This window comes from Strigops habroptila, chromosome 18 (genome assembly GCF_004027225.2).
Source record: "Strigops habroptila isolate Jane chromosome 18, bStrHab1.2.pri, whole genome shotgun sequence".
In the NCBI taxonomy this organism is placed as follows: Eukaryota; Metazoa; Chordata; class Aves; order Psittaciformes; family Psittacidae; genus Strigops; species Strigops habroptila.
Window position 1 is genome coordinate 2,561,368 of NC_044294.2, and position 20,750 is coordinate 2,582,117.

Below are 20,750 nucleotides of genomic sequence, written 5' to 3' on the forward strand. Positions count from 1 at the left end.
TTTATTTGTAAGGTGAAAGAAAGTGGGGAAAGGGATTCGAGAACCTCATCTCAAATTCCTCTTCTTCGTTTTACAGCAGGGATGGGAGCAATCTAATTCTCACCCCTTCTCCTTCCTCCAGTTCCCATCTCCGTGCTGGATGTTCTCAGGCAGTGGCACATCCCTTGCAGAAAACCAAAGCCATGTGTAGAAAGGGGATCCCAGTGCATGAAGTGAGTGTTCCGTGTGTGACGTGTGTTCACTGTCACGAGTGGAACCTCTCAACCTCTCCTCAAAAAGACATTTTCCATTTGCAACAACAACAACAGAACTGCTGAGGAGGGAGAACAAAGGCTTCAGGCGTGTTTTGCTTGTGCTTATTAACTTGTTCTGCATTAAGAGACTCTTTTTAGAGGACTGAAAATACAAGGAAAGTCCTAAATGTGTCAGAATGACACCCGGAGAAGTGACTTGTGGGAGGAGGAATGGCTGTTGTGGCACATCACTTCTTTGGTGCTTTGGTCCTTGGCTTTAAACCACGTTACGTGTGTATATAGTGAGGGATACCCCAGCAGAACCGGTCGGGTGTTCCCCTTTGTGTGGTGCTGCATCCCAAAAGTCCTTCCTTGTTCCAAATCCCATTGCTCCATTCCCTTCTGAACAGGAGCAGCCTGTATCCATCCCATTCCCTGTGCCCAGGGATCCTGTGCTGGGAAGTAATGGACAGGGCCCTGCACAAAGGAAGGTGGCGGCAGCACCCACGGCTGGGCGCGCAGCCAGGAGTGGCTGTGGGAGCCCGGAGCAGGAGCTGTGAGAGGTCCCATCGCTCACATTTGTCATTAGAATCATTTGGTCCCAACTGCTGCTGCAAATGCCCCATTGCGGCACCATCCCAGTGCTGGGGAGGCTTAGCCAGGCTGGTCATTCCATCAGGCAGGTTGCTTTTGGAGCTGGGATTGGGAGCTCCCATTAAAAGCAGATCCCTGAGCTAATGTGAGGAGCTTTTCATTTGCAGGTTGGAAGGCAATCCTTCCCCCCTTCCAGTTAGGGAATTGTTGTATGGTATAAACCATATCAGAGCAATGTGTCCGGAGTGACAGCCTTCCCCTTCTGAGACTACAAAGCAATTAGTGCTGGGTCAAGCAGCACTAACCTCGGGTACCAGCACAGAGCAATTCCTGCCCTATGGAAGTCAGTGCAGACTGACCCCGAAGACTTTGAAATTCCCAGAGGAACGGGCTGCTCAGCGTACAGTTTGCAAAGGCATTTCCAAACAATTGTTACTTATTCAGAAAACCCAGCCAAGCCTGACAAAGCCTTATCTGGGCAGACACCGCAGTCGCTATCTCCTGGGGAGCTGCACCAGGAGTAACATGAGGGGAACTTGTAGAAGCCTTTGTAGGACCGGCTCCAAGTATGTACACAGCTGATTATTTTCATAGCCTTGAAGGACTTCGGGCAGACACACACGGAAAAGAAAAGATATAGGAGGAAATGCTGAATAAATTGGTCATAGAACTGTGGAGGTCGGGTTGACAGCAGCCTCGCTGCACCCCCGGGCTGCCCCTCCGCAGCCTGCCTGCGCTGCGGAGAGCGGGCAGCGGCCCCTGCAAGCACAGCGGGTGCCGGGGGGGACCCGGTGCCGCCGTGGAGGGGACGGGATGAGCCCGGGGGCGACCGATCCCGGTGTCCCCCCCTTCCATCAGCTCCAACATGGCAGCAGCGGCCCCGCGGCCGCCCCACGTGCTGTGAGCCCGCCGGCGCGCCTCTCGCCCCGCCCCCGGGGGCGTGGCCACCGCCCGCTTTCTGGTCGCGGATTGGCTGGAGGCGGCGGTGGCTCCGCCGCTCGGGTTGCGCGGGTCGGCGCGGGCTGGGCGCTGGCTCCGCCCCCTGCGAGCGCCGCCAGTTCCCGGCGTCCGCGGAGCCGGTGGGGTGGCTGCTCCTCCGTCCCTCCCGTCCCATCCTGCCTTCCCGTCCATTCCCTGCCCCTCCGTGCCCATGGAGCTGCTGTGCGTGGAAGCCGTCCCCCGCGTTCCCCGCGCCGAGCACGACCCGCAGCTCCTGGGGGACCGGCGGGTGCTGCAGAACCTGCTGAGCCTGGAGGAGCGGTACAGTCCCCGCGCCTCCTACTTCCACTGCGTGCAGCGGGAGATCAAGCCCTACATGCGGAAGATGCTGGCTTTCTGGATGCTGGAGGTACGGGCCCCCCCCTACACACTGCCCCACTCCCGCCGCAGGAGCATCCTCCCTTTTGCTGGGGACTCGGGGTGCGAGGGACAACCCAGGGGACAGGAAAGCCCCGAAGCCTCAGGGCTCGGGGTGCGCCGGAGGTCGGGTGTCCGGTATGGGGGGGGTTGCGGGGTGAGGAAGGAGCCTGCAGCAGGGCGGTATCTCTGTGCCGGCTGGAGTCACAGCACCAGCTCCGTTGGAAAAGACCTTTAGGGTCATCCAGTCCAACCTTTACCCCAGCGCTGCCAAGGCCGCCACTAACCCATGGCACTGAGGGCCTCGAACACACGGTGTGTGAGCACCCCCAGGGCCGGTGACTCCAGCCCTGCCCTGGGCAGCCTGTTCCAATGCCTGAGCACCCTTTGGAGAAGGAATTGTTCCTCATCTCCACCTAAACCTCTCCTGGTGCAGCTTGAGGCCATTTCCTCTTGTCCCATCCCTTGTTCCTTGGGAGCAGAGACCAGCCCCCTCCTGGCTCCATCCTCCTGTCAGGCAGTTGTAGAGAGCGATAAGGTCCCCCCTGAGCCTTCTCTTCTCCAGACTGAACCCCCCCATCAGCCATTCCTCATCCCACTTGTGCTCCAGGCCCTGCACCAGCCCCTTTCCCCACGCCTGGAGCATTGCACGGGGTTGTCGTGGCCCAAGTGCTATTGCTGCCGTGCTGCTGTCACCCCCGTTTGCTCCCCGCTCCCCGAGACTGGGCAGAGCTCAGCAGTGCCTGAGCAGGGCTGAAAGTGCCCGCTCAAAGGGGGAAAACACCACCACTACCATTTACTTCCCTAAACCCAAACTGAATGGGGCTGTGTGCGGGATGCAGTTTGGGGGTGGGTGAGTGGGAATCTCATGGGCCTCTTCATGAGGTGGCCAGAGCCTCGACAAAGAGAGAAAGAACAGATCTGCAAAGGACAAATGACACAGGATAGAGCCTGTCTGCTCCCACCCCGCTGCCGCTGCAAGAAGCTGCTCCTGTCAAAGGAAATAATGACCATCTTGCTTCTAAAGTTGGGGTTTTTTTCCTTTCCCTGCTGTTCTGTTTCTGCAATTCCCTTTCTGAGAAGGCTGGTTGAGGGAATGCTGCTTTGGAGCCTGTTCCTGGGAAGCCCTGTGGGCAGCCAAGAGGCAGATGACACTTGGCAGTGATGGTGACCGTGCATGTCAGTGTCCTCGGTGCTGCTGGCAGGAGAATGGTGGCATTGGCTGCTGTGTGAGGAGAAACCACAGTGTTTTTATGGTTATGTTGAAAGAAGGAAGTAAAATATGACAAGTGCTTTGATACTGGTTGAGAAATAAGAGCAGAGGATGAAATGCAGGGCTCCTGCATTCTGGACGTGGCTGTGGTACAAGTGTGGCTGAGGGAGGAGGACTTTTGGGCTCTGCCATTGATTCTTCTCGTGTCTCTGCACCACTTCAGGTGGAATTGCCACACTGGTGGCTGTGGGTCCTGCCCTGTTCCATCTCCAGCTGGGTGTAATCCCACCAAAATCACGGCCTTAATGCCTGCAGCTAATTTACTCCTTAGCTCTAAAGGTGCCTTCAAAGCCCTGCAGATCAAGTGTGAAACTCCACCACAACCAGAAGCGTTGAAGCTGTGGCCCAGGCAGGATCTGGGGAGTCCTGTGCTCATTAAAACCTCCTTTTCTTTCTGTCATTGGGTGTTGTCAGGTGTGTGAGGAGCAGAAGTGTGAAGAAGAGGTCTTCCCCTTGGCCATGAACTACGTGGATCGCTACCTGTCCTCAGTGCCCGTGCGGAAGAACCACTTGCAGCTCCTGGGAGCAGTCTGCATGCTCCTGGCCTCCAAGCTGCGAGAAACCATGCCCCTGACCGTGGAGAAGCTCTGCATCTACACAGACAACTCCATCACGCCTCAGCAGCTCGTGGTAACCACCCCTATCTCCAAGAGCCCTCTACCTCCTGCCAGCTCTCTTATCTCCTGCATCCTGCTGCTTGGCAGCATCCCTGCCTCCTCCTCTTCTCCTTCCCCCACTTCTTCACCTTCCTCTGCATTCCCCAACCAACCTTTACTCCTCCTTGCCCCGGTGGGGGTGTGATGTCTGTCGATGAAGACCTTTCCTCCTCTCTGCTGTGGGAAGCTGTGATGTGGGAGACTCATTTCCAAACACCAGGATGGAGAATGAAGCTTTCAGTGGAGAGTTGACCAGTAAAATCAGTCTCGAGACTGTTACAAGTGTAAAGCAAAGATCCAAAGCTCTTGAGTTCAGGAGGGGTGGAAGTTGCAGAACCCTTTTCCTGGGGGCCTTTTGTGCCGGTAGCTGAGGAGGAAGCGGCCGCCCCGCTCCGAGTGACAAACACCCTGGAGACCGTTTGCCTATGAGAGGTTCTCAGGGTTAGTCAGAGCCTGATAAAGCACCTCTTGGGGGGAGGTTTGGGGTGGGTGAGATGATCCCCAGGGTGGGAGGGAACCCACAACGCTTTCAGGTGTGACTCGGAAGCCAGTAACGGGGGAACTCTGCTGTGAACGTGGTTTTTCCAAGTGCCAGTGGAGGCTGGGGAGCCCCCCTCACCTCCACACCTCTCCCTGCGCTTCCTCCTCATTTCTTTGGTGCTTTATTCTGGGTGAGGATTTGCTGGTTGATTTTATTCAGTTGAATCTTGGGCTGTGTTTGTAGCTTCCAAAGGAGAGCGGTGAGGAGATGTGGGGCAGGCAGAGCCCGTGCAACATCTCTGGAGCCTTTGCTCTTGCCCCAGAATCAATATGCAGTGGAGATGGACAAGAGTGGCTTCATTTTGGGAGTCAAGAGTCCTTTACTTTGGGATGGCCAAAGAGAGCTTTTCCAGGCACATAGGATCCCTTTTCTCTTTCCCAAGGGGATGCTGTGAGCACCCATCAGCACAGGGATTTATTCCCAGTGTTTGGCAAAGGCACCACGAGCCAGCCACAGCCCTGAGGTGTTTGTGGATGTCTGGGCAGGAGATGCTGCATAGCCCAGGATCATCCTTCCCTGCCCACCACCAGGCTTGCCTTTGGTGGGTGTTTAACCCTGTTTGGAGCAGATCTTGCTCCACTTTTCCACTGGAGAGAGGGAGTGGAAGTAACATCTGAAGATCCACGAAGGATTTGTCTTTGCTTTGGGACCTGACAAGAGTTAACACCCCGATGACAAAACCCGGGTGAGCTGCTGTTTTCCTCCTCTGTGCTAATGTCACTTCTCTTTCACCGTCTTGTAGTGGAAGAGGGTGGGGAGGGGAAGGGGAGCTTCTTCATCAAGGTTTGGACAATGGAGCATCCTGGCTTCTTCTCATGGATCGCTGCCATTCCGGCTTCCAGCGCATCCTCCCGGCCTTGCAGAGGAAGCTGCCTCCCATTCCCAGTGGTTTGCTTCCTCCTCTTGCCGGGATGCTTGGCACCAGCTCAGCGCTTTAGAAGGGCCACGGCCGAAACAAAATCTTGATGAAGTTATTCTAGGGAGAAGGAAATGATGCAACGAGGGACTTGTCCATTTGGAGGAAGTTGGATTTCCGTCAAGGGCGTTATCTAACCCACCTCTCTCTTTGTATAAAGGCTTCTCTGGCCTCTGCAAGAGGCTGTCGAGCTGCTGAAAGGTTGGGAGAGCAGCTGTAGGTCACGTTTATCTGTCTGAGTTGCTCCTAGTGCATTGGCTTGCTGCTGAAATCCTAAGGTCAGGCTTGCAAAGTGCCAGGTATCACCTAGTAAAGACATCAGGATCCAGCCACTGGGTGGGTAATGAAGGGAGCAGCAGTGAAAGTAAGAGATGAGGACATTAGTTGTGATGGAGCACTGATGTTCCATCACGCTCCTGTTGTACTGCTTTACCTTCTGCTCGGATGGATGTGGCTGTTCCTGCACCCGATGTTGGCACCTTCTCTCTCAACATCCAGACTCGAACACTGGAAACACACGTTTTGCCCCCGGTTAAACACTTGCAAACGGACTTTCACGGCTGCTCATTTCTGTAGCTGTGTCTCAGCACTGGGGCGGCTGTGGGGCCAAGGAGCCCCAGCAGCATCTTCCACCCTCTTTGAGTCAGCTGGAGAGCGCATCAGCCGGTGTCTCATCGAGCCGGTGCTCATGTGAGGTGGCACCTTATCAACACGGGTGACAAACTCGAGCACAGCTTCCTTTTGTGCTGCAGGGGGGAGCTGGGCTTCACCGGCTGGGGTGTCACGGGCTCCCCGTAGGCACAGCGGGTGAGGGTCACACACAGTGACTGTCACTGCGTGAGGACACTGTCACAGCCCAGCCTGGGTTTGCAGAGCTCTAAATGGAGTAAAAGAGCCTCTGCTTGTGGCTTGAACCTGTCACTGAGGGCTGCTTTCCTCCTCTGGTTTTGTGTGTTTTGAGCCAGGAGACTCAGGGCAGCGAGCCTGCAAAGGGAAGCTTGGCTGCTGCACAATTCCAGCTTGGAGATGCTGGCCAGGCCTGAGGAGCTCTGCCCAGGGGACTGGTGCATTCCTAGTGCTGGGATGCTCAGTGGGCAGCCCACAGCCCTTCCATGAGGAGGGTGGGCTCTGCAGGCCACAGAAACAAAGGGATGTTTCCCACTTTCCCTCCTCTCTCCCATTAGCTGGCCAGAGACTGGTTCACTTAGTGCCAAACAGAATGCCAGGAAAAGGATGCTTGCAGGCACAGACCTGTCTCCTGCAGCTTTTGTTCTGCTTCTCCCACAGATGAAGGGATTCAGGGATTCGGACACGCTGCTGGGAGCGGGAAGTCCCGAGGGATAGCGGGAGAGGAGCAGGGTGGTTTGGCAGCAGAGAGGCTTCCCTGTGGGCTGGTGCCAGTCCTTGGTGCTGGGGTGCATTGCAGACAGGCTGTGGACCCTGTCCTGGTGCAGCAGGAGCCAGCGTGTCCCTCATGGCTGAGCTGCTCTGCACCCTGGATCTTCTCCTTGGCACAGAATGTGTCCCAGCAGGGCCAGGGGCTCTGCCCCACCAATATGGGCATTGCATGCTTTGGGAGGATAGGCCTAAGCAGCAAGAGCCCAGATGGTGCTGGGCGGGTGCTGCCTCTGCTCAGGAGCTCTCCTCTGGGCTGTGATGATCCCCTTTGGGTTTGCTTTGGGAGCAGCCACCTCCGCGTCCTCCTTTTGACGTTCTCCGTGGCGCTGCCATCGGGCCGTGCTCCCAGCTCACATGGGGAGCTCGGGCTGGAGCTGCCTCCACCTCTCCCGCTTGGGCAGTGATGCTGAAGGTGTCAGCAGGGTCCTGGGCCCCTTCCCAGGAAACTGGGCTGATGCAGGAGCGAGCAACCACCTTTCCCTGCCTTTGGTGGGATCCAGATGGGTGACAGGGACAACACATGGAACTCTCCATCTCCAGGGGCTCTGTCCTTGCTGTGTTGCTGCAGTTTAACCACTGGCCAGCACTACACGGTGTGTTCTTCCCAAGCCCTATCCCTGTTCCAACCCTTCTGTTCCCATCCCCAGGCACTCAGGGACCTGTGCTGCGATCCTCAGGCTCTGGAGCTCAGCACCAGGTTTCTTCTTGCTTTTATCCTGTGGATTTGGCCTGGCAGGTTGGCATCCGTGTGGGAGAGCAGCGTGTCCTGGTGGGAAAAGCGCAGGAAAGGGAAATAGCAACCGGCACGTTTGGCCTCGCAGGGGGTTGAGCAATGCTGCAGTTTGAGCAACTCCAAAGGACGCTGTTGTGTAAGGGGGGAAAAAGTGGGTTTAAGCAAAAGAAGAAGGAGAAAATGAAGCTCTGCCCTTACGACAACTCTCACTTCTTCAAACCCATCTGTTGGGCAGCCCCTTGTGAGCAGCACTGACCTTGTAATCCTAAATGGCTTGGAAAAGAATAGCTGCTCTGCTGGGGAGGACCAGGGCCTGAAACAGGGATACCTGATACAAATCCCAGTTCAGCTCTGCCCTCCCAGACCTGCAGCTTCAGCTCCTGCAGGGCCACTGTCCCTGCTGGCGGGGGGGCACATGGGGGTGTCTCCTTTCTGGCATCCCTGGACCCCGCTGCCTCTGAGCTGGATTCAGCTGCTGCTGGAGCTGAGGCACGTAGACCTTGACATTGGTGGCAGAGCAGGGAGCTGAATGCTGGGCACCCAAATCTGGTGCTAAGGCTTGAATCGTGGGGCTCCCCTTGCTGGATGGGTGCTTTGGTATCACCGTGGTACCACTGGGACTTGCTGGGTGATGCTGCTGCCAAGAGCTTGGTGTTGGGTCTAATGGCCAGGGCTGGAAGAGGTGAGAGGAGCAGCCCGGGCTCCAGCTGAAATCCATGGGGACACTCGGCATTCCCACCATCTCTTCCCAGCTTGCACATTGCTCAGGAAGGATACTGCAGAAATCTCTGCTCAGATGCTTAGAGAGAGCACCACAACACACATGGAGACACTGGCAGCACCCAGCACCTAGCTGGGAGTGAAGAAGGAATATGGGAATGGTGCCTACTGCTCCTTGCTCTGGTTTTTCCTCTGTGGGCAAAGCAGAGGAGTGTTAAAGACTAATCCCACTGCGCCTTGGGAAGCAGAAGCCTCTTCTTGATCTTTACTCCTGGCTTTGCAACAGCTCCAGGCTGGATTTGTGCCATAGCTGCAGAGCAGGGATATTCCCTCTTTTCTTCCCTGCTTCATGGCTTGCGCTGCTCTACTGTCCCTTCCCCAAGCCCTGGTCCTATCTGCCCTTGAAGCCACTGAGTGTTTCTGCCTGCCCCAGCCCCACTGTGTAACGTGCTGTCCATCTGATCCCGCAGGATTGGGAGATTCTGGTCCTGGAGAAGCTAAAGTGGGACCTGGTCTCGGTGATCGCCAATGATTTCCTGGCTCACATCCTCTATCGTCTCCCGCTGCCAAAGGACAAGATGGAGCTGGTGAAGAAACACGCACAGACCTTCATCGCCCTGTGTGCCACAGGTGGGTGCCTTCTCCCATTGGAGCCACCCTGGGGTGCTGCGTGCAGGGAGCTTGAATGTCCCTTCCCACCCAAACCATTCCGTGCTCCTGTGGTTTCTCTGCTAAGTGGGAGAGACACCTTGGTCTGGTCCCTCTAGTTTTCCAGGGAAATTGAAGGCCTGTGTTGCATCCTTACTAACTGCTGCTTCTTCCCACCCCTTGTGTCCTGGCTCTAGACTACACTTTTGCCATGTACCCCCCGTCCATGATCGCCACAGGCAGCATCGGAGCCGCTATCCACGGCCTCACGGTCTCTGTGAGCGGCTTCAGCGGCGAGGCCATGACCGAGCTCCTGGCCAGCATCACCGGCACCGAGGTGGTGAGTGCTCACGGGAGACCCTTCCTCCTGCTGCTGCCCGCTCCTCTTGGAGAGGGCAAGAGGGAACAGCCTCAAGCTGCACCAGGGCAGGTTTAGATGGAGATGAGGAACAATTCCTTCCCCAGAGGGTGCTCAGGCATTGGAACAGGCTGCCCAGGGCAGTGCTGGAGTCACCGGCCCTGCAAGTGTTCACACCCCGTGTAGCCGAGGCCCTCAGTGACATGGATTAGTGGTGGCCTTGGCAGTGCTGGGGAATGGTTGGACTTGATGAGCTTAAAGCTCTTTTCCAACCTGGTTGATTCTGTGATTCTATGAAGTCAGGCTCTTCCTCATGAAGCTGATCTTGGTTTGAGGAGTGCCTAGAGGTGAGTGAGCACCTCTGAACGCAGCCACCACCCTCAGCCCCGTGGCACGGGGCGAGCGCGGAGCCTTTGAAAAGCAGCACAAAGGGGAAGGTCTGTTCCCCGCACAGGCAGGTGTTGGTCGGATCAGGTTGACGAGGTGGGATGGGGCAGAGGGAGAAGCTGGGCTCAGCATCTGCTCCCCGCCACCGGTGTCTGGTTGCAGGTGCCCAGGCTCCCATGGGAAGGGGGTCCGGAGCACGGGGGGAGGGTTTGGGATGCTGGGGCTTTGCCGGGGACATCGGGGTGGTGGGAGCCAGCCCCTTCACTTCCCTTTGGATGGGGAGGGGGACCCCGCAGGCTCCCCTTTTCCAGCTCGCTCCCACCGAGGACGTAATCAGGAGCCTTTCTCCTGCCAGGGGCCCCTTTTGATCTCTCCTGCCCCAGCCCTAAGGCAGCAGCCGGGCACGGGGTCGGTTTCAGTCCCCTGACACCGGTGCCGGTGGCTGCGCTGAGGCTTTGTCCGTGCGGGGAGGGACGGGCAGGGGGGGTCCTGATCCCCGTGTGCAGCTTTAAGCTGTTTTGTTTGCCGGAGCCCTTCAAAGCGGGGAGCGGAGCCGCCGGCTGCTCCCAAGCTGCTGCTGTGGTGAATGGGGCTGGGGCTGGGGCAGGGGACAGGTGGGAAGCAGGGAAGGGACCGAGGTGGGAGCTGGACTGGAGCCCAGCAGCACCTCTGCTGCCCTCCCTGCTCACCACACAGGGCCCAGGCAGCTCCAGCCATGGGGAGCCCGGCTGTGTCCGGCCAAGTGGCTGCCCCATCCCTGGCAGTGTTCAAGGCCAGGTTGGACACAGGGGCTTGGAGCAACCTGCTCTAGTGGAAGGTGTCCCTGCCCGTGACAGGGGGTTGGAGCTGGAGGAGCTTTAAGGTCCCTTCCAACCCAAACCAGGCTGTGTTTGTGTGCTATTGCCCGGGGCCGGCGGTGCCGGGAAGCGGGGCAGGGAGGTGGCTGTTGCTATTTTCACTCACCACATCCTCTGTCAGTTTCTAAGAACCGCCGGTGATTCCTGGTAAGAGATTTCGGTGGGTGATGATCCCCAACGGGCGCCCGCGGCCAGCTCCAGCCCCGAGGTGTGAAACGTCACCTCGTGCCCCTTGGGTGGGTGCCGGAGCCGGGCTGCTGCGATGGCTCCCGTGGCTCCTGGTGTCCAAGAGGAGGAGTTTCCTCCTCTGATTGTAGCTTGTGTGGGGAGAAAACAGAGGGAGGGTGATTTTATTACAAGCGATGCCCCACTGCTCACAGCCCCCTGCACCTTCCTGTTTGGGGTCTGGGGGTGTCCCCAGTGCTGGGGGCCCTGTGGAGGTCACAGAGGGGCAGAGCAGGAGGGTGAAAACCTTGTGAGAAGCTCTGTGGCCACCGCTTTGCTGTATAAGCACCCAGGTGCGTGGTGCTGTTGGGCCCCTGTAAAGGCTGACACCAGCCTGCGCAGGGTTGTTCTGCTCCATCCTGTGTAAATCAGGGATGAGCACAGATCCTCTTGGAAGCTCTGATGGCCACAATGTCTGTTCCTCAAGGACGTGTTCAAGCAGGGAGGTGGGGAGAAGGCAACCAGAACATGAGGCTTGTCCTGGGTGCACAGATAAGCTGGAGATGCCCCTTGTTGGAGACAGGCTTCTTTGTTCGGAGTGTTTGGATGCTCCATGGGCCAGACGTGAAGCCCAGAGCTCCTTAGAAGGCTCCCACCTCCGAGCAGCAGAGAACTGAGGCCTCTTGTGTCGCTCCCTGTCCTGCAGGACTGCCTGAAGGCCTGTCAGGAGCAGATTGAGGCAGCCTTAGCCGAGAGCCTGAAGCAGGCATCCCAAACCCCGCAGGAGCTCCGGGCCACCAAGAGCGCCGCGTACCCGGGCAGCCAGCCCACCGGCACCCCCACAGACGTCACGGACGTCAACCTGTGACCACGTCCCCTTCCCCGGCGCCCAGCCCCGCTGCATCGGGCCCTGCCCGCCCAAGGGTCGCTGCATCCCCCCTGCGCACCCGGCTGCTGAGGACGTGCTCCGCTCGCTGGCAGCGTGGAGCAGGATCTGTCGGAGGTGGATGCTGCTCGTCGGTGCTGCAGGTAGCCGGGGTGAAGCGACCGTTGTTGCGTGGTGCCGGGGCACAGGAATTGTTGGCAAGGGGCAGCGGGACCCAAAAATGAAGTTGTAAAATGTTTCTCAGTTCACGTTCCTGTTCGCCACCTCCTCGAGGTGTTCACTGTGATGACTTCCAGCCCTGTGGGGGCCATCAATCATGGAGAGCCTCCTACCCTGGATTCCTAATTCCTTATATCCTTCAACTCCCTCCCCACGCTGGGGTGCTGCAGCCCCACATGGCTCAGGGGACAGAACTGAGGGACTAGAGGAGGGAGCAGGGGCTCAGTGGTCCCTGGGTCCCCATTGCTTCGTGCCAGAGGGCTCTGGCTCTGGGGGGGTGGCGTGGCTGCTTCTGCTTGGAGGGGAAAACATGGGGCTTGTTTCTTGTTGCCGTTAGATTTGGGGTTTGGGGGGGGGTTTGTCTTGCTTGGGGACAGCAGGAGCGAAGCCCTCGCCTTGGGCAGCAGCCTCAGGTGAGGTTTGGACCTGCTGAGGCTGCTTAATTTATTGGTAACTGCTGGGAATGGGGAGGGAAGAAGAGTTGGCAGTTCCCCATCGTGGGGCTTTGCTGCTCTCCTCTCCTTCCCCTTTGAGTGCCTTCACCCTTCGTCCCCTTCCCGAGCTCCCTGCGCAGTGGGAGCCTCACTCGGAGGCTGGTTGGTGGTTTGGGTAGCTTAGATCAGCCTAGGGTTGAAGAAATACATGTGCTGCTATAGTCTGAGCTGCATCTCCACGCCTCGGCGCCGGGGGCTGAGTAAACCCCACGTTGCTCCCCGTTGGAGGGTGGAGATTTCGCTGCGCACTTGAGTTGAGAAGCAATTCCTGCATTTTTTGTGTATTGTTGTTGATCCCGTCTTGTTAGTTTTTATAAGAAGTGTTTCTATAAAAGAAAAACCCGACAAAAACCAATGCTGCTTTTCTAAGAGAAAAACCCTTCAAGAGTAGAATTGTATTACACAGGAGAAGCCAGCGAGACCCTGCAGGGCTGAGGCCGGATGCTTGGTGCTGCTCCGTGGCCGTTGTCCTCCCTTGGAGGGATGTGGAAAAGGAGGTAGAAATCTTCCTTTTTGGATGCCACTAGAAACAAAGAGTCTTTCCAGGTGCGAAAAGATGGGGCTGCCATTCCTTGGGATGAGGAGAGCCAACTCCTGCGAGCGGGTGGCGCGGAGCCTGTCTGTCCACAAAGAAAACGTCCTTTTCTTTTTTATACATATATATATATATATATATAAAAATGAGTTTTAATTTAAGAGTAAAGTGGGTTTGGTGTTCACGGGCGCGATTCCTGCTGCTGGGAGCATCAGAGTGTCTGGGATTTGCAATAAAGGATTTTAAACAACTGTAGAGGCCTCAGGGCTTTCCCTTCGCGACCCGGGGCTGTGCTTGGCCTCCCCTTCCCTTATAGAGCCCCTGCCTCGAGTCACCCCATGGGGGGACCCCGGCCGTGGGGGGATCCCTGTGGGCTCCAGCCCCATGTTTCCTGGGGCCACAAGGGCAGGATGAAGCAGGGAGCAGGAGCCAGGACCCACCCCCCTGGGCAGCTCCAGCCCTGTTGGGGTGCAGGGGGGGACGCACTGTGCTCGATGAGGCCCTGGAGCAGCTCGGGGATGGTGGTGGGTGAATGTGGAACCAACGCTGGGCCCATGGAGCAGCACTGGAGAGGCAGCAGCTGCAGGATGGTGACAACTCGCTGGATGTGCAGCACGAGGCCGGGGCTATCACTCGTGCTCATCAGCTTGTGCCTGCTGCAAAGGAGATAAAGCTCAGGAAGCCGAGGAGCGGGAGCTCAGGGTGCAACCAGCCCCTGTCACATCCTGCACCACGCTGCAGTGACAAAGGCCGGTGCAGGTTGTGCCTGTGGGTCCCTGTGCTGGTTTTGGGGTACTTGCCATGCACAGACCCCGCAGTGTCACCTGTGGTGGTGCCCCAGGGTAAGCACAGCATGTGGGGACACTGGAGGAAAAGCTGGTGATGGAGCCAGCAGGAAGGAAGGTGCAGGCTGTGGAGGGGCGAGTCAAAGGCCAAGCCCTCAGGGAAGCCTCAGGCACTAACAGGAGGAGCTGGTTTTCCCCACTGTGAGTGGTTTTGGGCTCTGGGAACAGTCTGGGGGTCCCAGCCCTGTCCCCCCAACCACGCAGGGCAGTGCAGAGGGAGCAACCTGCAGCCAGGGCCTAGGGAGGAAAGAGGAGGGCACAGGAGTCCCTTCTCCCTCCTTGATGTGGGGACAGCACCAGCACTGGGACTGGAGCTGCAGCTCTGCAGAGCCCGGGGTTGGTGGCTTTGCTCTGCCACCTGCTGGGGACAGGATGCGGTAGGACCACGCAGGATGCAGCCGTGGGTCCGGAACCATGGACACTGCTCCGGGTTTTATTTTCCAACACAGGAACAAGCCAAACGCTCCCTGGTGCTGGTGGCACAAGGTTCTGCCCAGCGCAAGGAGCACGGTCCAGCTCTATGGGCACAGCGCTCGGGCAGCAGGATCCCGGCTGGATCCCCCTGGCTTCACTCCCACACCAAGCTCCCAACTGCATCCAGCAGCATCCCGGGAGCAACTCAGGCTGCAGCTTTTCCCCCTGCTTGTCCCTGCTCACTCCATGGCTGCGGGCTGCTGCTCCTCCACATCCCGAGTCTTGGAGTTCATCAGCTCCCTCCGGATCTCCGGTGAGATCTGCGGGTGGCTGTGGAACTTGAGCAGCTCAAGCAAAGCCTCTTTCTGCTCCGAGGACAGGTCCTCCTTGTAGCGCTGGGCCAAGGCCAGGAAGCTCTGGTGCCACAGCACGGGCAGGACGCGCTGATCCGTGCGGAAAGCCAGGAAGTGGAAGACGAGGGCATCCACCACGCGGAAGGGCAGCGCGTACTTCTTGTCGATGAGCAGGCGCAGGAAGATGCTGTTGGCGCCGTTGTACTGCATCTCGGCGAGCTTCAGCATGGCCGCGCTGCGGGGACACGGGGGCAGAGGTGGCAAATGGAATGTTGAGCCTTGAATCCCAACCCTGCAGGGAGCTCCCCCCAGCTCCGAGATGCCGAAGGGGAGACCGGAGGTGTCGCAGGAGCAGCTTTGCCACCCAGCGCCTTACCTGGAGTGGAGGACGGGGATGGAGCACTTGGTGAGGATGCTGCCGATGATGATGGCCTCCCGCAGCGTGCAGGTCCCCGACTCGCACAGCGGGATGAGGATCCCTGCAGAAGGGAAGGGTCAGGCAGCTCCTGTCCTTCACCATGACAGGCAGAACCCTGTGATAACGCCCCTTCTCCCACCCTGGGACACATCTGAGCCCAGGAAAGAACAGCTCCTCCAGCAGCTCCCACCAGCCCTGAACCTCAGGTTCAGACAAGACCCAGATCAGAGCCAAGACACTTCATAACCTGCCACCGACCTCCCAAAGAACCCAAGTACCTTTGAACCAGGCTGCTGGCTTGAACAGAGCCTTCTTCAGAGCCATGTAGAGGTGAAAATTGAGGCGCTTGTACTCTGCAATGTCATCCCTGACCCGCGGCAGCAGCACCAGGTTGTAGAAGCGCTGGGCCATCCTCTCCTTCAGGTTGGATGAGAATATCCTGGGAAAAGCAAAGCACAGAGTGAGGATGGAGCCAGGCAGGGGACGGGTTTGTGTTCTGCAAACCCGGTGCCAGCTATGGAAAGAAACAAGCAAAACACCCCAGAGACCATCTCACCTGGTGGCCTGGTACATGGCAGCCGCTGTCCATGCCTCCGGCTCCGTGATGTAGAGGATCTGCTCCCAGTTGGACAGGGCAGGAATGATTTTAAATGCCTTGGGGAGTTTCCCACTCCTGTATTTAGACAGCACCTTAAAAGACACAAACAAAGACTAAGCCTTGACATTCGGGTACCAAGAGCAGGACCTGTCTCATGACCATGCCAAAGCATCTCCAGTAAGGACAAGCCACCCCACGCCCGTATCATCACTCGGAAGCAGTCTGGGTGCTCAGCGACCAACACTATGTGATCCCGGATGGGGCAGTGCTGCTGCGGCCTCACCTCTCGCACCCCCCTGTAGACCTCCAGGACGCGGGGGTCGAGCTGGGGCATGGGGCAGCCGGACGCCTCCGACAGCGCCGTGTCCACCTCCGTCTGCTTCTCCGTGATCTTCTCCAGGATGATGTCCGCCAGCGTGCGCCTGCGGGAGGCCGCGGGTCGGGGCCGTGCTGGGCACCCACCGCCCGGCCCGGCCGGGTCCCTCCTGCGGCCGCGGCCGCACTCACCTCAACGGCGGGTTCTTGTTCATGAACCGCTCGATGGCCGCCTCGTCCTCGGGGTCCACCGCCACCTCCCCGCCGCGCCCCGCCGCCGCCTCCAGCGACGGCCACTCCTCATCGTCCTCCGAGTCGGAGCCGGCTCCTGCGGGGGAACGGCGCTGGCTGAGCCCGGGGCCTCGCACGTCGGGGCCGGGGCCGGGGCCGGGGGCTCACCCAGCGTCGCGCTGCGCTGCTGGGGCGCGCCGGGGCCGTGCTCGGCCTCCAGCTCCTCCTGCTGCCGCCGCGCCTGCTGCAGGATGCGCCGGGACAGCCGCGCGTCCACATAGCCCGGCTCCCGCTCCTCCTCGTCCTGCGCGCCCGCCCGCCGCGCCCGCGGCGCCGCCTCCTGCAGGATCTGCTCGGCCAGCGGCACGCCGGGACCGGGACCGGAGCCCCGCGCCCGCCGCGCCTTGGGCATGGCTCCGGGGACAGGGAACCGTGACACCGGCCACGCGTGTGCGCCCGGACCCGCCTCTTCCGGCGCCGCGGCGGTTCGGCCCCTTCCGGCGGCGGCTCCGTGCGGGCGGGATGGGGGTGACCTGGTACCGGGGATGGGAGCCGGTGGGGAATGGGGGGGGTCCGGGGGAGCCGCCGTCGGGTGTCTCATCCCTCGTTCCCCCGGTGCAGCGTGTCGCAGGTGCCGGTGGCGGAGGGGAAGAGCGTGCAGCAGACGGTGGAGCTCCTGACGCGGAAGCTGGAGGTGCTGGGCGCCGAGAAGCAGGGCACCTTCTGCGTGGACTGCGAGACCTACCACACGGCAGCGTCCACCATCGGCACCCAGGGTCAGTGAGGGGCTCCGGGGCTTCTCCTCTTCTCTTTGCTGAGCCGGGATCTCAGGTCCAGCTCATCCTCTGCTCTCCCAGGGGGGCTGCTGTGTCATCCTCGAGCTGCAGATTTGGTTTATGTCCCCCCCTTTAAATCCAGATTTGGTTTATTTCCCACCCCTTTAAATCTTAAGCCCAAAACACAGTCTGTTCACTGATAGCCCAGTGCATGTGAGCGGCACCCTGGGATTAAAGCGACACGGAGGACGAGGTTAAACCAGATGCTGCTTTAAAGCACCTCCAAGCACAGGACTGTTGGTTTCCCAGCCCATATCCCGCTGGTTTTCTTCCAGGGCAGACGGGGAAGCTGATGTACGTGATGCACAACTCCGAGTACCCGCTCAGCTGCTTCGCGCTCTTCGAGAGCGGCCCCTGCCTCATCGCGGACGCCAACTTCGACATCCTCATGGTGAAGCTCAAAGGTTTCTTCCAGAACGCCAAAGCCAACAAGATAGAGACCAGGGGCACCCGCTACCAGTACTGCGACTTCCTGGTGAAGGTGGGCACAGTCACCATGGGCCCCAGTGCCCGTGGGATATCCGTGGAGGTAAGAAGCTGAATGTGAAGGGCCTGAAATACAGCTACAGGCAGGGAAATGCCATGTTGGTGAGGTGAGAAATGCCCTGTGCCTTCTGCATCGTTGAGGTGTCAATAACCAAGCCCTGAGGGGATGCCATCAGGCTAAAAAGCTGCTTAAAGTTCTCCATGCACAGCACTTTAGGTTGATCAGCATAATGAGGGGATGAAACGACCTCTTCGGTTGCTGATGCGATGCTGGTTTGGGTTTTGCTGTCACAGCTCAGGCAGATGTAGCTCCAGGATCTGGGAAGGCATTTGGGGAGGTGGCTGCTGAGACCAAGGCTCACGAGCCACGGGTAAGCCTAAAAAGACAAGGAGCTGGGCTGTGCTAGCCTGGGGAGGGCAGGCTCCAGGCATCTCGCTGGGCTGGCGCCCAACAGTCCTTAAGATTGCTGGGAATTAGGTGCTGAAAAGTCCTTCAAAACCAGAGGTTATGATTTTCTAAACACACCAATCCCGTTACCTGATCCCCAGTTGATGATCCCACTGCTCCTGCACGTGTTCCTGGCCAGCAGGGAGGGCGCTGGGGAATGGCTCCTTCCTCTGCTGCACTGAACACACGTGTCGCAGCATTAGTGCTGCTGCTGAGCCGGGGTTAAACAGAACCTGGTTTACCCTAAACCCAAGTTCAGGGCGGGATGTGCAGGCAGTCTGGCTGCTTCTGTCTTAGGAGTTTTTCCAGGATTTGCATTAGCAGCTACTCCTGATTTGGGACCAGGCTCAGTAAACCACTTAAATCCTTAAATCCCAAGGCTGGGATTGCCTGCACTTGCTTCTTAGGGTGCCCAGAGAAGCTGTGGCTGCCCCATCCCTGGCAGTGTTCAAGGCCAGGTTGGACACAGGGGCTTGGAGCAACCTGCTCTAGTGGAAGGTGTCCCTGCCCGTGGCAGGGGGTTGGAACTGGAGGAGCTTTAAAGTCCCTCCGTCCCAAACCATTCCATGATTCTGTGCTCCCAGCATGTCCTGTTCATGTATATTTGTCCATCCTCGTTAAGTGCTAAATATTCTCAGGTGATTTTGTGGAAAGCCTTCTCTCTCTGCTGAGGTGGAGAGAGGAAAGCACGTTGTCAGCCCTGGATGAGGTTCAGGGCTGTGGTTTCCATTGCCAGGTGGAATACTGCCCTTGTGTGATAGCCAACGACTGCTGGAGCCTGCTCATGGAGTTCATGCAGAGCTTCATGGGGAGCCACGCTCCCAGCCTCCCCTCTGTGTTTGGCACCAAGCACGACAGCATCTACAGCCCGTCAGACACCATGGTGCAGTACATGGAGCTGTTCAACAAGATCCGCAAGCAGCAGCAAGTGCCCGTGGCCGGGATGAGGTGAAAGGACTCCCGGGAGCCCGGTTTGGAATGACTGCATCCTCTTTTCCACCTGCCCGTCGGGATCAGGACCCTCCAAAAGGCAGCACTGGAGGCAGCCCAAGGTGGTGTGTTTCTTCTCAGTCTCTTTCCCCCCGTTTCAGAGCAAAGGTCTTGAATTCTCTGCGTGTTTCTTGTCCTCCTTCGTGGTTTTGAGCGTGTCTGGGATCGGGCTTGTGGTTCTGATGCTTCTTTGTACAGTGCTTCATGTGGGGGATTAGTGCTCAGCAGGAAAAGGAGCAATTCCAGCCAGATCCGTGCCTGGATTGGCAGAGCTCCCTGCAGGCACCTAAGCAGAGATTTTCCTAAACTTTTTAAGATATCCACATGTCTTTATTTTTCATGGAAATAAAAAGCTGTGTTTTGTGAGGAGGTGGAAGTCTTTCCACACAGCAAGTGTGTGGGGCTGGGTTGGAGGGTTTCTTGTCAGCTTTTGCCATCTTCTGTTACATGGAGACAAATATTCAGCAGAGCTTTCCCTCTGATTTGGTTCAAGGAGTTTATACCCCTGAAGCAAACTCATTTCCTTGTGGCAAAGATGACGGGAATTCTTGCATTCCTGTTGCATCCTTAGCTTGCCTTCATCTTTTATATCTGATGGGAGCGTTAAAATGTTCTGCCTCTGAGATGGGATTGATGAAGCCTCATGATAAATAGATAGGTCAGCCTGGCAGTGGGTGATAAACATGCTGTCCCTGCACACCACTGCTCATCTGAGACATCCCAGTGACTTCGGCAGGTTTAATGGGGTAAGGAGGGATCTTGAGGAGCCTGAAGAGCAAGTAAAACAGAAAGAGATTTCTCCTAAAGAGACTTTTCCCTTCTGAAGCAGTGCAGGGGGGAAAGAAGCTGTTTTGTTGCTGACCGGTGGAGAACTAGTTATTTAGATAGGACTTTTCATGGTGATCATTCATACCTGTAAACCCAAATAACTGTTAAAGAGCCTCAAGCACTTAGCGTGGGCATTTAATAAACTGAATCAGCACTGGGTCCAGAAAGATCTGTGTAATGAGCCCCAGCACGATGTCCTGTGAGCGTGTCAGAGATTCCAACATGCTGAATACACTGAATTTTTGCAGCTCTTAGCTCAAGTTCATGCCATGTCTGCTGCCTTTAGTGGGGCTGTTCATTTGCAGGGATGGAAATGCAGTGAGAATCTGACCTGCTGTCGTTCCACATGGTGAAGTGTGGCTGGGAAAACAAACTGCAGTCTTTGTGGGGATAGCTATTTCTGTCCTGGTTTCCATTTTCAGTCTGAAGGTTAAGAAAAAAAGTGCCTTTAAATGATCAGATTGGTCATGCTGAGTCTTGCTGATGCTTCATGAATTCCTGAACGGTGCATTCTGTAACCAGAGATGTCAAAACTCTGGTCGCATGTTTTAAAAACATCCAATGTGTGGAGTCTCTGGGGACTTTGTGCTCTTACTAACGCATTGTACTGTTCCTAGAGTAATAAACCAGGCCCCCTTGAGCTACATTCTGCCTCCAATTACCCCCTCACAGCCATTGATGTCAGCATGCATGGAGGGGGGGCAGGACTGAGCCCTTTATGTCTTAGCAAAAGTGCCTGTTGCTGTGAGTGCAGTTGTGAGCGAGGGGATCAGCTGCCCCCCATGAGGGGCTGCTCTTACTCCAGGGCTTTTTGCTTTCTTGGTGGACAAAATGACTTGGTTTTTTCAATCTTCTTAGCTGCAGTAATCCTCCTCGTTCTGCCCCCCCCCCCCCCAGCATCACTACGGCAGGTTAATGTTGTTCCAACGCACTGGTCTGCATCTTAACAAGTCTTCAGGGGGTGTTACATTAATGGATTGAGCCTGTGTAACTGAAAACCACCCTAAATTTGCCTGTCA

At 57.5% G+C, this 20,750-nt stretch overlaps 3 protein-coding genes across 7 annotated transcripts in view; 2 read left to right on the top strand and 1 right to left on the bottom strand.

Moving 5' to 3' along the window:
- CCND3 (cyclin D3) overlaps positions 1-13,222 on the top strand; it is a 35,638-nt gene extending 22,416 nt beyond the window's left edge. For 3 of the 4 annotated variants that reach the window (XM_030473658.1, XM_030473662.1, XM_030473660.1), the window contains exons 2-5: positions 3,871-4,086; positions 8,891-9,050; positions 9,266-9,408; positions 11,542-13,222. In XM_030473658.1, the coding sequence (XP_030329518.1) occupies positions 3,871-4,086; positions 8,891-9,050; positions 9,266-9,408; positions 11,542-11,703 (681 nt within the window). In that variant the 3' untranslated portion in view covers positions 11,704-13,222. Of the gene's footprint in view, positions 1-1,897; positions 2,176-3,870; positions 4,087-8,890; positions 9,051-9,265; positions 9,409-11,541 lie in introns of those variants that run through there. The other variant, XM_030473659.1, reaches the window with a different exon arrangement.
- A 985-nt stretch (positions 13,223-14,207) lies between these two features.
- On the bottom strand, positions 14,208-16,610 carry BYSL (bystin like). The gene is made up of 7 exons (XM_030473654.1): positions 16,312-16,610; positions 16,105-16,240; positions 15,881-16,019; positions 15,556-15,689; positions 15,278-15,438; positions 14,958-15,060; positions 14,208-14,816 (listed from the first exon to the last, which is right to left on the bottom strand). The coding sequence occupies exons 1-7, from the start codon at positions 16,553-16,555 to the stop codon at positions 14,468-14,470; spliced, it is 1,266 nt and encodes a 421-aa protein (XP_030329514.1). The 5' UTR covers positions 16,556-16,610; the 3' UTR covers positions 14,208-14,467.
- Positions 16,611-16,612: 2 nt separating this feature from the next.
- Positions 16,613-20,368, top strand: MED20 (mediator complex subunit 20). Of its 2 annotated transcripts, XM_030473663.1 has the most exons (4): positions 16,613-16,679; positions 16,765-16,919; positions 17,255-17,508; positions 18,650-20,368. In XM_030473663.1, the coding sequence occupies exons 1-4, from the start codon at positions 16,666-16,668 to the stop codon at positions 18,863-18,865; spliced, it is 639 nt and encodes a 212-aa protein (XP_030329523.1). In that variant the 5' UTR covers positions 16,613-16,665; the 3' UTR covers positions 18,866-20,368. The 2 variants fall into 2 exon arrangements, with proteins under 2 accessions (XP_030329523.1, XP_030329524.1); XM_030473664.1 differs by lacking the exon at positions 16,613-16,679 and having other exon boundaries at positions 16,764-16,919; positions 17,260-17,508.
- The last annotated feature ends 382 nt before the right edge of the window (positions 20,369-20,750 follow it).